This window comes from Urocitellus parryii, chromosome 3 (genome assembly GCF_045843805.1).
Source record: "Urocitellus parryii isolate mUroPar1 chromosome 3, mUroPar1.hap1, whole genome shotgun sequence".
NCBI classification, from domain to species: Eukaryota; Metazoa; Chordata; class Mammalia; order Rodentia; family Sciuridae; genus Urocitellus; species Urocitellus parryii.
In genome coordinates, this window is record NC_135533.1 from 143653354 (window position 1) to 143665641 (window position 12288).

At 37.4% G+C, this 12288-nt stretch overlaps 1 protein-coding gene across 3 annotated transcripts in view; it reads left to right on the forward strand.

The window, feature by feature from the left end:
• Positions 1 to 12288, forward strand: part of Hectd4 (HECT domain E3 ubiquitin protein ligase 4) — a 178055-nt gene that overhangs the window by 88598 nt on the left and 77169 nt on the right. For 2 of the 3 annotated variants that reach the window (XM_077796126.1, XM_077796127.1), the window contains exons 12-20: positions 722 to 954; positions 1311 to 1456; positions 3421 to 3491; positions 4113 to 4218; positions 4797 to 4917; positions 5574 to 5702; positions 7573 to 7697; positions 9275 to 9428; positions 9886 to 9986. In XM_077796126.1, coding sequence (XP_077652252.1) covers positions 722 to 954; positions 1311 to 1456; positions 3421 to 3491; positions 4113 to 4218; positions 4797 to 4917; positions 5574 to 5702; positions 7573 to 7697; positions 9275 to 9428; positions 9886 to 9986 — 1186 coding nt within the window. The remainder of the gene's footprint in view (positions 1 to 721; positions 955 to 1310; positions 1457 to 3420; positions 3492 to 4112; positions 4219 to 4796; positions 4918 to 5573; positions 5703 to 7572; positions 7698 to 9274; positions 9429 to 9885; positions 9987 to 12288) is intronic. The other variant, XM_077796128.1, reaches the window with a different exon arrangement.

Sequence of the window (12288 nt, forward strand, 5' to 3'; positions counted from 1 at the left end):
ATTGGGTTTGATCCTCAGTACCACATAAAAATGAATAAATAAAATAAAGGTATTGTGTCCATCTACAACAAAAAAAATTTTTTTTAATTTTGAATTGTGTTTTATGGTATTCAAATTATATCTTCAGAAAGCTGTCCCCCCTCCCACCAAAAAACAAACAAACAAACAAACAAACCAAAAAACCAACAAACCAACCAAACAAAAAATAGCAAAAGAAGAGAGAGTCACCTATTTATTAGTGGCTCCCAAGTCTCTCGCCTACACTCCAGACTACGCATTCACCTTTACTTGGTCATCTAGTAAGCATTTCCATCTAAACATGTCAAAACAAACTCCCTATTTCTCTTTTTCTCAAAATTTGTACCTAGAAGTCTTTCATATATTGGTATATGGATTCCCATTCTCTCATATGCTCAGACTGAAATTTTATTTTTTCACTTATTTGTAACTATGTTGTAAGGTAATGTATAAAAAGCATTTAGCTCATTGCTCAGCATAAAAAAAACAGGCTCAGTGAATGGTAACTACTTCTGTTCTTAAAGAATTGAAATTCCCAAGTGTTTTCACCCCTGCACTCTGTGGTGGAACACTCTGTTCTCCAGCAGCAGTGGAAGAGACAGGAGCCAAGTAGTCTTTCCTGATTGATGTACACGCATGCTCTGTTCCTCAGGGGCCATCTATAGTACATCTTTCCTCACCGAGTCTCCATCTTCTCTTCTAGAAGAGGCTATAACCACAAATGAGGTTATAAACCAGTTACTGCACCACGTTGGTGCCATGTGCATACACCAGCTCAATCTCTTGGCCACCAACCCCAATCTTCCCATCACAAGTGTCTTGGGCAAGCAGCATCCAATTGAAGCCCACCATCTGAGCAGCATTTGTGACATCATGGAGAAGGCCATGGTTAACGGAGATACCTGTATCATACGCTGCATTCTCGTTGTCTTTCAGGTAAATAACACTGATGTGAGGTAAGAAAGTGGTAGAGAAAAAAACACAAACCTCAGCTTTAGCCAGCTAATTTCTACCAGAGTAAGAATTCAATAACATTCCTGTTTGCCACTTTTTAGTCATATAATTAGAATCATATTCATTTCACTGCAATTAACAGAATATTGCTATATTTAGCTTATTGCAATTAATATATGTAAAATATTTACTATAATTATACCTTTACACAAGAGATAGCAGTTAATAATCTACCCAGTTGTCTACTTATAAGAGTATCTAAATGTGATTTCTTCAGGAGAATAATTTTATCCCCAGTAGAATGAGCACTTTTAGACATACCCCTTCTGTTTCTGTAGGTGGTGTTTAAATTTTTCTTCAGCCCACAAACTGAAAGGAACCGAGACATCATTCGACGGTCAGGACTTCTTCTATGGCAGTTGTTGATGGCACCAAAAGATCAAATCTGTCCTGAAATTCAGAAGGAAGTCTGTCTTGCCATCAGGTAAACAGCAAATCCTTTTCTTAGTGCTCTCTGTAAAATTATCCTCCTGCAAGGCTTTGCATTCTTTCCTGCAAGCTGTTAGCAGCCCAGTCTTGGTGCATTGGGAATGATATATAGATAGGGATTTGAGCTAGTCCTTCTGGGCCAAAGGCAACTGTGCACCTACATTTCTTCATCCCACCTTTTGAACCTTAAAATGAAAACAAAATCCCTGTTAGTGGACAGTGTGTTGCAATCAGACGTTCTCATTGGAAGTGTTGCAGTGTGGTTAGGAGTAGCTTTGGCAACCAGCAACCCTAGGTTCTAGTCTTTTCTCCACCCCTTACTCACTGAGACCTTGGTTTGAAGCTTCCATTTTCTCAGCTATTCAACGGGTTTAAAAATAGTACCCATTGTGGGGTCCAGTGGCACAGGCCTATAATCCCAGCAGCTCCCTAGGCTGAGGCAGGAGGATCGTGAGTTCAAAGCCAGCCTCAGCAAAGGTGAGTTGCTAAGCAACTCAGTGAGATCCTGTCTCTAAATAAAATACACAATAATCCTGGGGATGTGGCTAAGTGCCCCTAAATTCAATCCCTGGTACCCCCTGCCCCCCCCCAAGTACCTACTAGCTAGATGAGTTGGTGTACCCCTGCAATCCCAGCAACTCAGGAGACTGAGGCAGGAGAATCACAAGTTCAAGGCCAGCTTTGGCAACCTTGACTCAAAGTGGACAAAACAAATAAAAACATCTATTGTCTAGGTTTGTGAGGTTCTCATAAGAGAAGGCCTGTTGTAAGTTATATCAACCATGTTGACCTTTATTAACCTGATTAAAATCTTGTGAATTTATTGACCATTTTCTATTGTCATTTAACCTTTTTTTTTTTTTTTTGGTGAACTTTTTATCTAAGAGGGTAGCCTTAATGTCACCAAGTCTGGTTTAGTAACCAAGAGAGAACTGAGTGGTTGATTTGAAAGAGTCATATGGTAGGGGTGAGCACAGAGGGCAAGGAATTCTTTTTCTTCCACAGTAGATTATATTTCAGATTGTTTTCTGTTGAGCATTAAATCAGTATTTGAAATCTGGTGCCATATTGGGCACAGTGCCACATGCCTGTAATCCCTGCAGCTCAGGAGGCTAAGGCAAGAGGATCATCACTTCAAGACCAGCCTCAGCAACTTGGTGAGGCCCTAAGCAACTTAGCAAGATCCTGGCTCAAAATAAAAAAGGGCTGAGAATGTGACTCAGTGGTTAAGTGCCCTTTGCGATAAGTCCCCAGTACAAAAAAAAAGAAAAACATCTGGAGCCATGAGGAAGGTTGTAGAGGTGATGGGTATATTCACTGTCTTTATTTAGGGTGGTTCTATAGGTATATATGCATGCGAGTTATTAAATTGTGCACTTTAAATATGTGTACTTCATGTCAAACTTCAATAAAAAAAGAATAAGGAAAAATTCTTATACTATTTGTCATTCTATGCTTCCAGCCTTTTTGGAAAAACCAAGAATCCTTTTCTTGAGTGATGGGGAGAAGGGGCACTCGAGACACAATCTGTTCTATAACTGGCTCAAGTGTACTGACTTTTCATCACTTACCAGTTCTGCATGGCACCTCACACAAGTTATCATGTTAGTAATTCATAGACAGAAGGAGGAGAGGGATCCTGTTTTTCAGGGAAGAGATTGGACTAAATCATGACAGTGAATTTAGGTTCAAATGCTGTTTTAGTAATGAAAATTAAAAATAATTAAAAATGCTTACTTCAGATATATATAATCAGGATATTTTTTCTTTTTTTCTTTTGTGGTCTAGGGATCAGACCCTAGGCTTCACTCATGCAAAGCAAGTGTTGTGCCACCAAGCTACATCCCCAGCCCTCAGTTTTATGTAATCAAACTGTCACCTTTAATAAAAAGAAAAAATTTAATATTTAGAGATTCTAAACATTCTTTTAAAAACTTTTTGACTTTTCTGTCATTTCAGCTCTGGTTTAAATATCTTGTACCCAGGCGAAACTGAAATCAATAACTTACTTAAGTTGGTCTTAACAGAAGGTGAGAATTATCTGTTAAATTATCCTTGAACAACTATTCTTTTTTATCCATAAGGAAACAACTGGATGATAAGATAATAGATTCTTATTTCTTATCTGTTATCATATTTTAAAAATGTATTTGCATAGATACCAACACCTTAGCCAGACTGAATGCAGAAATCATGTTTTATGTATTTTTAAGCTTTATAAGCCCATCTATTTCCAAGGCTTAACTTCATATATCAGGCTGTAGATATTTACCAATTAAAAATAATGATTTTGGGGTGATTTCTAACTATTTTTTCACACATTAAATCCAACTTTTCAAGTTGGACTGAACAACAATAACAAAGGTATGTTAAAGATACTATGCATTTAAAAGCAAAATTAATTGGAGGAATTACAAATCACACTTCATGATAGATCAAGAAGGTAGTCACACTTAAATCAAGAAGCTCTGGCTAGAAACAGTTTCCAGTTGGTTGCAATGTAGTTTTGCCTCTGTTGTTTTATATGTATCTGCCATACCTGGTGCCCCTTGGTGGTTGACTTATACTTTGTTTAAAAACTTTTAAAAAATAACATCAGTTTTCTAAGTGCTGTTTATCAGGGTACTTTATGGAGTTTTGTTGTGTGTTAGGAGAGAGAAACAGTGGACTGTCCCAGCTTCGAGATGTGATCCTAACCAATTTAGCTGAACAGCTTCAAAACAACCGATTTGGCAGTGATGAAGATGATCATTACAGGTGACACCAGTTATGTTATTCTGCTAGTCTCTTCTTTGTGTTCTTCTGAATACTTAATTTAAATGTGTTTGATCAGTGTTTGTCTCTAGTTATAGCTAATGGGGTCATTACCATGTTAAACCTGAAAAGACTGGATCAATTGAAAGATAACAAATTCTACAGTTGTCCTAAGAACTGATAATAGGACATGTAAGTTATATTAGTAAAGTAATTTGGGCTCAGGGAAAGTACTTAATAAAAATACGAGTGGAACTCATTCCAAAAATCTTAGTAGAGAAGCAGTGCAAATTGATGAACTATGAAAGAAGCTATGTGTGTTAGAGCTGGGGAGAGGGAATGAGATGTCATTTTTCTGTGCTATTTATAAAATACTTTGATTAGGTGATTGGGTACCATTTTGCTATGTTTGGCTTAGATATTACCTAGTTGCTAGCATTGTTATTTAATAAGATGAGTTGCTTGTAGAGTCAATTAATTTTGTATCTTGTATTTGTTATCTCAGACCAATTATATAAAAGTTATCCTTTTACTAATAAACCATCAACATTTTATTGTTACATTTCTCCTGCATTTTAAAGACTAAATGATGAACTTTTACACTACATTCTGAAGATTGTTGTACGAGAATCCTGTATTTTAATCACCAAGTGCCAAACTGTCTCTAAAGATGATTTTCAAAAGCTCCTTTCAACTGTGCCTGTAAGTAAAAATGTATTTACTGAAAGCACAATTATATCAAATGTCCCTGTTTTCATTTTATTCTACTGAGAGGTGTGTGTGTGGACACACAGTCACTTTACAAAGATAGACTGAAAATAATTTATGAAAGTCAGTGAATGATTGTTCTTATGCTAGAACTATAGACTTAGAAAAATCCACTTGAAGTGCTTTTTACTAAGACTTCATTACAATTTATGGCTTGATGCAATAAACTGTTTGACTGAATTTGGGGGTTTTTCTTTTATCTAATGAGGGTCCCCCTTCCTCAGTAGTTTAGCATTGTTTTCTAAACTATTAGTGTTTTGCAGAGACTGATAGGAACTAAAAGGTTTTTAAGGGTTTGTATAGAGTCTTCTATGGGAGATGGGGATGGGGAAAAAAGAAAATACTTATACAAGAGGAAAGATTTGTTTGAATGACTAGTGAGGATTGTGCAACAGAAGACAAACAGTAAATGTGTCCAAGTCTGTCATTGAAAGCCATGTGTATGCAAATCACTTGAGAAACTAACTTGGTCTGTTTTCTATACTTTCTCTTTTTGTTTCTCTTGTCAAAATCTTTTGAAAACATGAGGATTACATGATCCCTTCTTTGAGTAGGGTTAGATCATTTAAATGCCCTTGTTTGTATTAAAGGCTGCATCCTCCTGCCTGCGCTATCTGATGGCAGTTCAGAATCACCTTCTCAGTAACACTATTTTGATTAAACCTGATGAGAACGATGACAGTGACAACTCCTTGCAGGGAGAGACATTGAAGGTACAGGTAAACACCAAGCTTGATTTTAACAATGCTTTCTACCCAGTATGTGAAGCACAGCTTACTCAGCTAAATCTCTGTGTATTATGATGTCAGAATTCACCATGTAACCTATATTCTTGTGAGAGGTATTAGGCCACTCATTTCATAGATCTTTATGTCATTGCACAGTAATTACCATATTTGTGACACTTTCATAATGTGTCATCCATGTGCTCCTGTCAGTCTTTTCGTGCCTTCGTTTATTTTCATCTTTTAGGAACTGTAAAATATGGCACTCACAAGTGATCTCATCACACCTGCAAGATATATAGATATATATATATATGTTTATGTACATCTACACGCACATACATACATGCACACACATAAACACATACGTACATATATATGTATATATAAAAATCTGATAGCATAACATTTTAAACAGTTTTGATATTTTGAATGGATTATTATAGTTTCAACCCAGATAACTTTAAAAGGTGATAATTTTATTTCAATATTGTATTAAATAATTTAATTTCTAAACCTATATAGTTAATTTCATTTTGTTGTTAATTTAGGTCAGCTTCTATGTAAACTTGATTATCTGTTCCTACAGGACAAAAATTTATAGCAGTCCAAAGACTTTTTTCTAGCAGTGGTTATAACTTTGACAGATATCCAAGGTGGTTGTTTGCATTATACAAATTTCATCTCTGTGGGAAAATTAGAGAAATCAATGAGAACTTCATTCTTTACACTGTTGACTTGAACACACTGGAAAATCTCCTGAGGAAGCCAAATAAACTGTGGCAGTTTGCTCTTTCTTAGTCCTTTATGCACATGTATTGTATAAACCAGATGTGCTAGTTTGCATTCACGAGTTTGTCTCCTATGACCAGTTTTTAAACAGTGGACATGCATGAATTTTTAATTTGAATTATTGATACTATTTATTTAAATTTTCTTGCCTGGTTGTTAGATAATCACTGATACTATGAGTGTGACTTCAAGCACAGTTCAGCTCATTCTACAGGTCAGAATTCCTTTTGTTTTAAAGATAAAAGTTATTATAATAATACAAAAAAGACCCTAGGAAATCCCAACAACAAAAAAATGGGTGTTTTTTTTCCTATTTGAAAGGCTAAATTTCATAAATCCTTAATTAAACCATGGAGAGAAATATAGATTCTTAGTAAAGGTAGAATAGGTTCAATTGTCTAGTATTTCAGGGAAAAATGTGAGAACACATAGATGTCACCTAAAGTTAGTTTGGTCGTATTTTTTAATAGAAAATATTTGTAAACATTTCTATGATATTAACTAGTGTTTCTTAAATCACTCATTGGTATTCCCAGGAATTCTTAATTTTTAATGTTTAATAGCCCATAAGCACCTGCTGCTTTAACTGAATTTTTTAACTTGCTGAATTTTAAGCATAATAGGTTTAAAATATTAAGTGAAAGGTCACTTGTACTTTTTCAGAATGTTGTGTTTTTGTCTCATTTTATCCACCGCCTATACATGCGCCTTTTACTGTTCTGTTTTTCTCTTTAGCTATCCTCATACCACCCAAGGCAATCTTCCACCTGGAGTTTCTGGGCTGGCCACCAGGCGCTCTCTTGTGCTGGATGGGATGGGAGCTAGGCCTTTTCTCCTAGGCACGCAGTGTGCTCCCTGTGAGATACTGCATATTTCTGTCCGCACTCCAGACCTTAGCCTTCCAAATTAATTGCTACTGGCCATCCCAGAGGAACTTACTGCTTTGGGCTTATTTTGGCCACCTCATCATTTCATTTGAAAATGCATCATTAAATACATCATTTCATGTTGTCATTGTGAGGGACTGTTCATCACAGACCTTAAAAATAATATTATGATGTTTTCTACCTAGGAGCTAAAAGTCAGTATTTTGGCTCTTGCCACCCAAATCCTGACTGGATGTGATGAAGTGTTGGAAATGCTACAGCAGGTCACCACTGCCCTCATAAACAGTGACATAGCAGATCGGGAGCAGAGGTGAGGAAATGGATTGGAAACTGACTTGCTGCTCTTTAGGAAGAAAAATCTGCTTATAAAAGTGAAACCTTTTTAGAATGGAACATCAAATGTTTATTCAATATAGAGGCATTTTTGAGAGAATAGATTGAAACAGCAACTGTTTCAAAGCCAAATGCCATTCAAGTCTTTAGAATGCTTTTAGGTAAGATTAGGCCATCAGCCACATTCCAGGGCCCTCCACTCTGATTTTTGGAACTTCTATCATCACTCCCCAATTGGCCTTTCTTATAATTGTCTAGCTTGGTGCCACACCCACTTACTTTCAGGAGGAGAAGTGGCTTAGTGATACAGATAATCAGCTACTGTACAAAAGATGATGTTAACATGATATCTCAAGACTTTACTGAAAGTTGATTTCTTCAAATATAGGAGTGACCAATATAGGGAGTAACCTTCCCTTCACAGAAACAAGTCCCTTTCTTAGCACTTCACATTAAAATTCCTGCTATCATTTGCTATTACAAATGAGTTGCGTACTATGTTTTTTGAACATATGAATGTTAGAGAGATTGATCTAAAACAATCCTGCAGTGTAACTTTTGTTTCAGTACTTTTGTCGGTTCCCACATCCTTGGTTTTCACCAACTTCCAGAGAGTAAATGGGAGTTGGGGGCTGAGACCAATATAATCAGATAGGTGTTGCCTTGAGGCTTATTAAAATATGTAGCCTGGAGACATGAGGTCTACTTCTGTGTTCAACACCAATGTCCTCTTAGCTTGGAGAATTTACATGACCTATTTCTTTCTTTGGGGGACCTGCATACTTTAATTCCTAGCAGAGGATGGGAATATTCAGAATGTGATTTTAAAGAGAAGTTAAAAATCTACTGAGTCATCCTAGTTAGAGTTGTCAAAATCATAAAAACAACAAATTAAAAAAAATTTTTTTAATTAAAAAAACTCACAGAAACAGCAAGTAGAATGGTGACTGTTGGTGGGGGATATTGCCTAATGGGCATAGAGTTTTTCTTTACAGTGCTGGTAGTGATGATTGCACATTAATTAATAAGACTAAAATGTATACTTAATGATAGTAAATTATATGTGTGTTTTACCACAATAAAAAGCATTGGCCCACATGAGCCTCAATTACTCGAGGCCAGGAACGGCTTTCACAGCAAAGGCAGGTGAAGCAGTATTGTGGCCATTCACTTTATCCTTTTCAGAATCTCAGTGCACTAAGCAGCCTATAGCCGGCAGCCACAGAGGCCAAGAACTTTCGAGCTAGTAACCACCTAGAGCAGGCATTTGCATTTTAGAATCCATTTGTAAAATGCTCTGAAGGTGCTATGAAATGCCTTGCCTAAATTTTTTGGCCAAATCACAGGTTGAAAGTGCAATCTATTAATAACTCTCTGTTCTTCCCCTCTCCCTTAGTGGTAGAAGGTAGGAAATTTGAGGACTGAATTGCCAGAACGATTTCGCTAGTTCAAGGAGACATGATTAAAAGAATTTGTCAGATACCGATGATATCAGGGATTTCTCTACATGCTCAGGCATTGCTTAGGCTGTGTGTTTTCTTGAACTTTTTGTAGGTTAAAAGGCTTGGAACAAGTTACCAAGGCCACTATGCTCGGTCACCTTCTCCCAGTGTTACTGACCTCCCTGATGCACCCCAATCTGCAGACCTTGACCATGGCCGACGCCCTGATGCCTCAGCTGGTACAGCTGGTGCTCTACACCAGCCAGGTGGGACCCCCAGCACCCCACTGACCTACTCTCCAGCCAGCCTGCATCATGGCGCAGGAGACACAACAAACATAATTATGCCATTCAGAAACCAAGAAAAACATCCTGCTCTAAAAACAAGCTAGAGTGTTAAGGGAACACATTTTATTGTTTTTGGATTAAATTACTGACTGTAGTCTTTCAGCAAGTTTTTGTTGTCAATAGGCTATAAAAAGGCTAATGTACAACACAACTGAAACCTACTACTACATTTATTCCTCGCCATCTAAGAGTAACCATTATCAATGTGTTAAATAAAATGGTGTTCAGTGGCCTCAGTAGCAACGCATTTCTTAGTGAAGGAAAGCAGACAGGGATTGCAAAAAGGTGATTCAAGCGGAAATTCTGTCTGTCTCTAGTACCATCCAGGTGACTGACAATAAGCACTTATAGATGCACCCATGGTTTTATGTTGCAGACGGCTTTGCTGCTAAAAACTCAGTGTCCAGTGTTTGCTGAAGTGGGCTGCTTCCCATGTGGCACATCCGACCAGAAGTGTAGGCTGTTCCCCGATGAAAGGTAATGGGACTGCTGCTTTTTTTTTTTTTTCTGGTGAAAGCCTTGTACTCCTTTTACAACAGTAATTTTTAGCAAAGATTATCTGAAAAAAGGAAAAAGATACAGGGTCAAAATTTTACAGATAGAATTAATTTATAGAATTATAGAAACAAGTTAGAATAAGTTTTCCCATGAATTAAGAGATAAATTCAAAACTGGCCCAAAAATCTCATACCCTAATGATGAGGATGTAAAATATTATGATTTAGGCAAACATTTTGGCAGGGGTTGTTTTGCATTGTGTGTGTGTGTGTGTGTTTTAAAGACAGGGTGGCACTATGTTGCTTAGATTGGCCCCCAATTCCTAGGCTCAAATAATACTGTCACCTCAACCTCATAAATAGCTGGGACTACAGGTAAGAGCCACTATGCCCAGCTGGAAGTTTCTTAAAAAAATTAAATATACACCTGCCATGTGACCCAGCTGTTCTGCTTTTAGGTATGCATGCAAGAGAAAAAAAAGAATAGGTTATTAGAAGATTCGACATGAAGGTTTATAAAAGCTTTAGTTAGAATAATTCGTGACTGGAAACACCAAATGTCCATCAGTAGGTGAATGGATAAACGAATTGTGACATATACATACAGTGGACTCCTACTGAGCAATAAAAGACATGAGCTCTTGATACATGCAACATGTGAATATAGGTGCATTTGTAAGTGAATCTCAGAATACTTAGCTCAATGAAAGAAGCAAGATTTTCCCAGGTCACATATTATATGTGTTAGTTAGCTTTCTGTCAGTGTGGCAAAAAAAAAAAAAAATAGATTTCAGCAGAATAACTTCAGGGAGAAAAAATTTATTTTGGCTTACAGTGTCGGTGCACATGGCTTTGTTGTTTCTGGAGCTGTGGTGAGGCAGAGGCAGAGTATCCCGGCTAGGAGGTATGGCAGAGTAAAGCTGCTCACCTCATGGCAGCCAGAAAGCAAAGTGAGAGAAGGGGCCAAGGACAGGATATACCCTTCAAGGACCTGCCCTCAGTTACCTACATTCTCTAACTAGGCCACACCTCTTGATGTTTCCACCACCTCTTCCTAGTGCCACCAGCTGGAGACCATGCCTTTAGGGGACATTCTTGATCCAAACTTTTAACACTATGAGATTCCATTTATATAAAGTTCTAGAATCTACAAACCAGTCATGACAGAAATATGATTGCCTCAAGGAAGGAGTAGCAGGATTACAAAGAGAAGAAGGAAACTTCGTGGTTGTATGCAAATGTCCAAACTTACCAAGTCAGATGCAAGTATCTATGAAACATATTTATGTTTCACTAAAGCTGTCTGTAAAAGTAATTGATCAGAAAGGAAGGATTTGCCCTGTTTCTCAAGAACAGTGTGCTATCCTATTGAACCTCAAGTTGTTTCCAGTTTTACAATTATGAAAACTTTTATCTGTGCTTTCCAACACCTTGCCACATGTAGTCAGGGAGCACTTGCACTATGGCCAGTGTGACCAGGGATGTGAATTTGACATCTTCCTTAATTTAAACTTAAATGGCTGCATGTGACTAACACCTACTATATTAGACAATACAGCTCTTCGGCTCCACCTACAGAGTTGAAAGAGAGTAAGAGAATAATTCCTTGGCAGCCAAATTTAGGACTTAGGAGTTTGTGTTCCATGAGCTCACACTCTAAAGACCTTGAGAGTTCAGTGATAGTAGGAAAAAGGGTTCTCGAAGATTCCTTTCTGTAACAGCAATCACGGTGAACAGGAGTCCCATAGACTCATGGATTTTCAATAGTTGGCATGTAGAAATGAACAAAAGGCAATTTCAAAGGATTTGGAAAATGGCCAAACCTAAAAGGTTTTTAACAGTGTCTGTTTTTTCCCCTGAGTAAATGAGAGTTAGTGAGGTCTTCTACTGGGTATCAATGGGACTTAGTCTTTAAAAATAAAATAGTATTCTAAGTTTATATATTCTAAATTTATATATTACTTTGTGAGTATACAGCATCTAACAGTAGCAAGGGGGAGAGACCCCTCAAATACAAGAAATGTTTAAATACTTCTTATTGCTAGTATTTAAAAGTCACAATGTGCCAAGGGCTATGGCACACACTTATTATCCCAGTGTCTTGGGAGACTGAGACAGGAGAATTCCAAGATCAAAGCCAGCCTCAACAACTTAACAAGACCCTAAGCAACTTAGCAAGACCTGTCTCAAAATAAAGAATAAAAGGGCTGGGGATGTGATTCAGTGGTACAGTGCTCCTGGATTCAATCCTTGGTAAGCCCCAACCCCCCAAAAAGTTACAA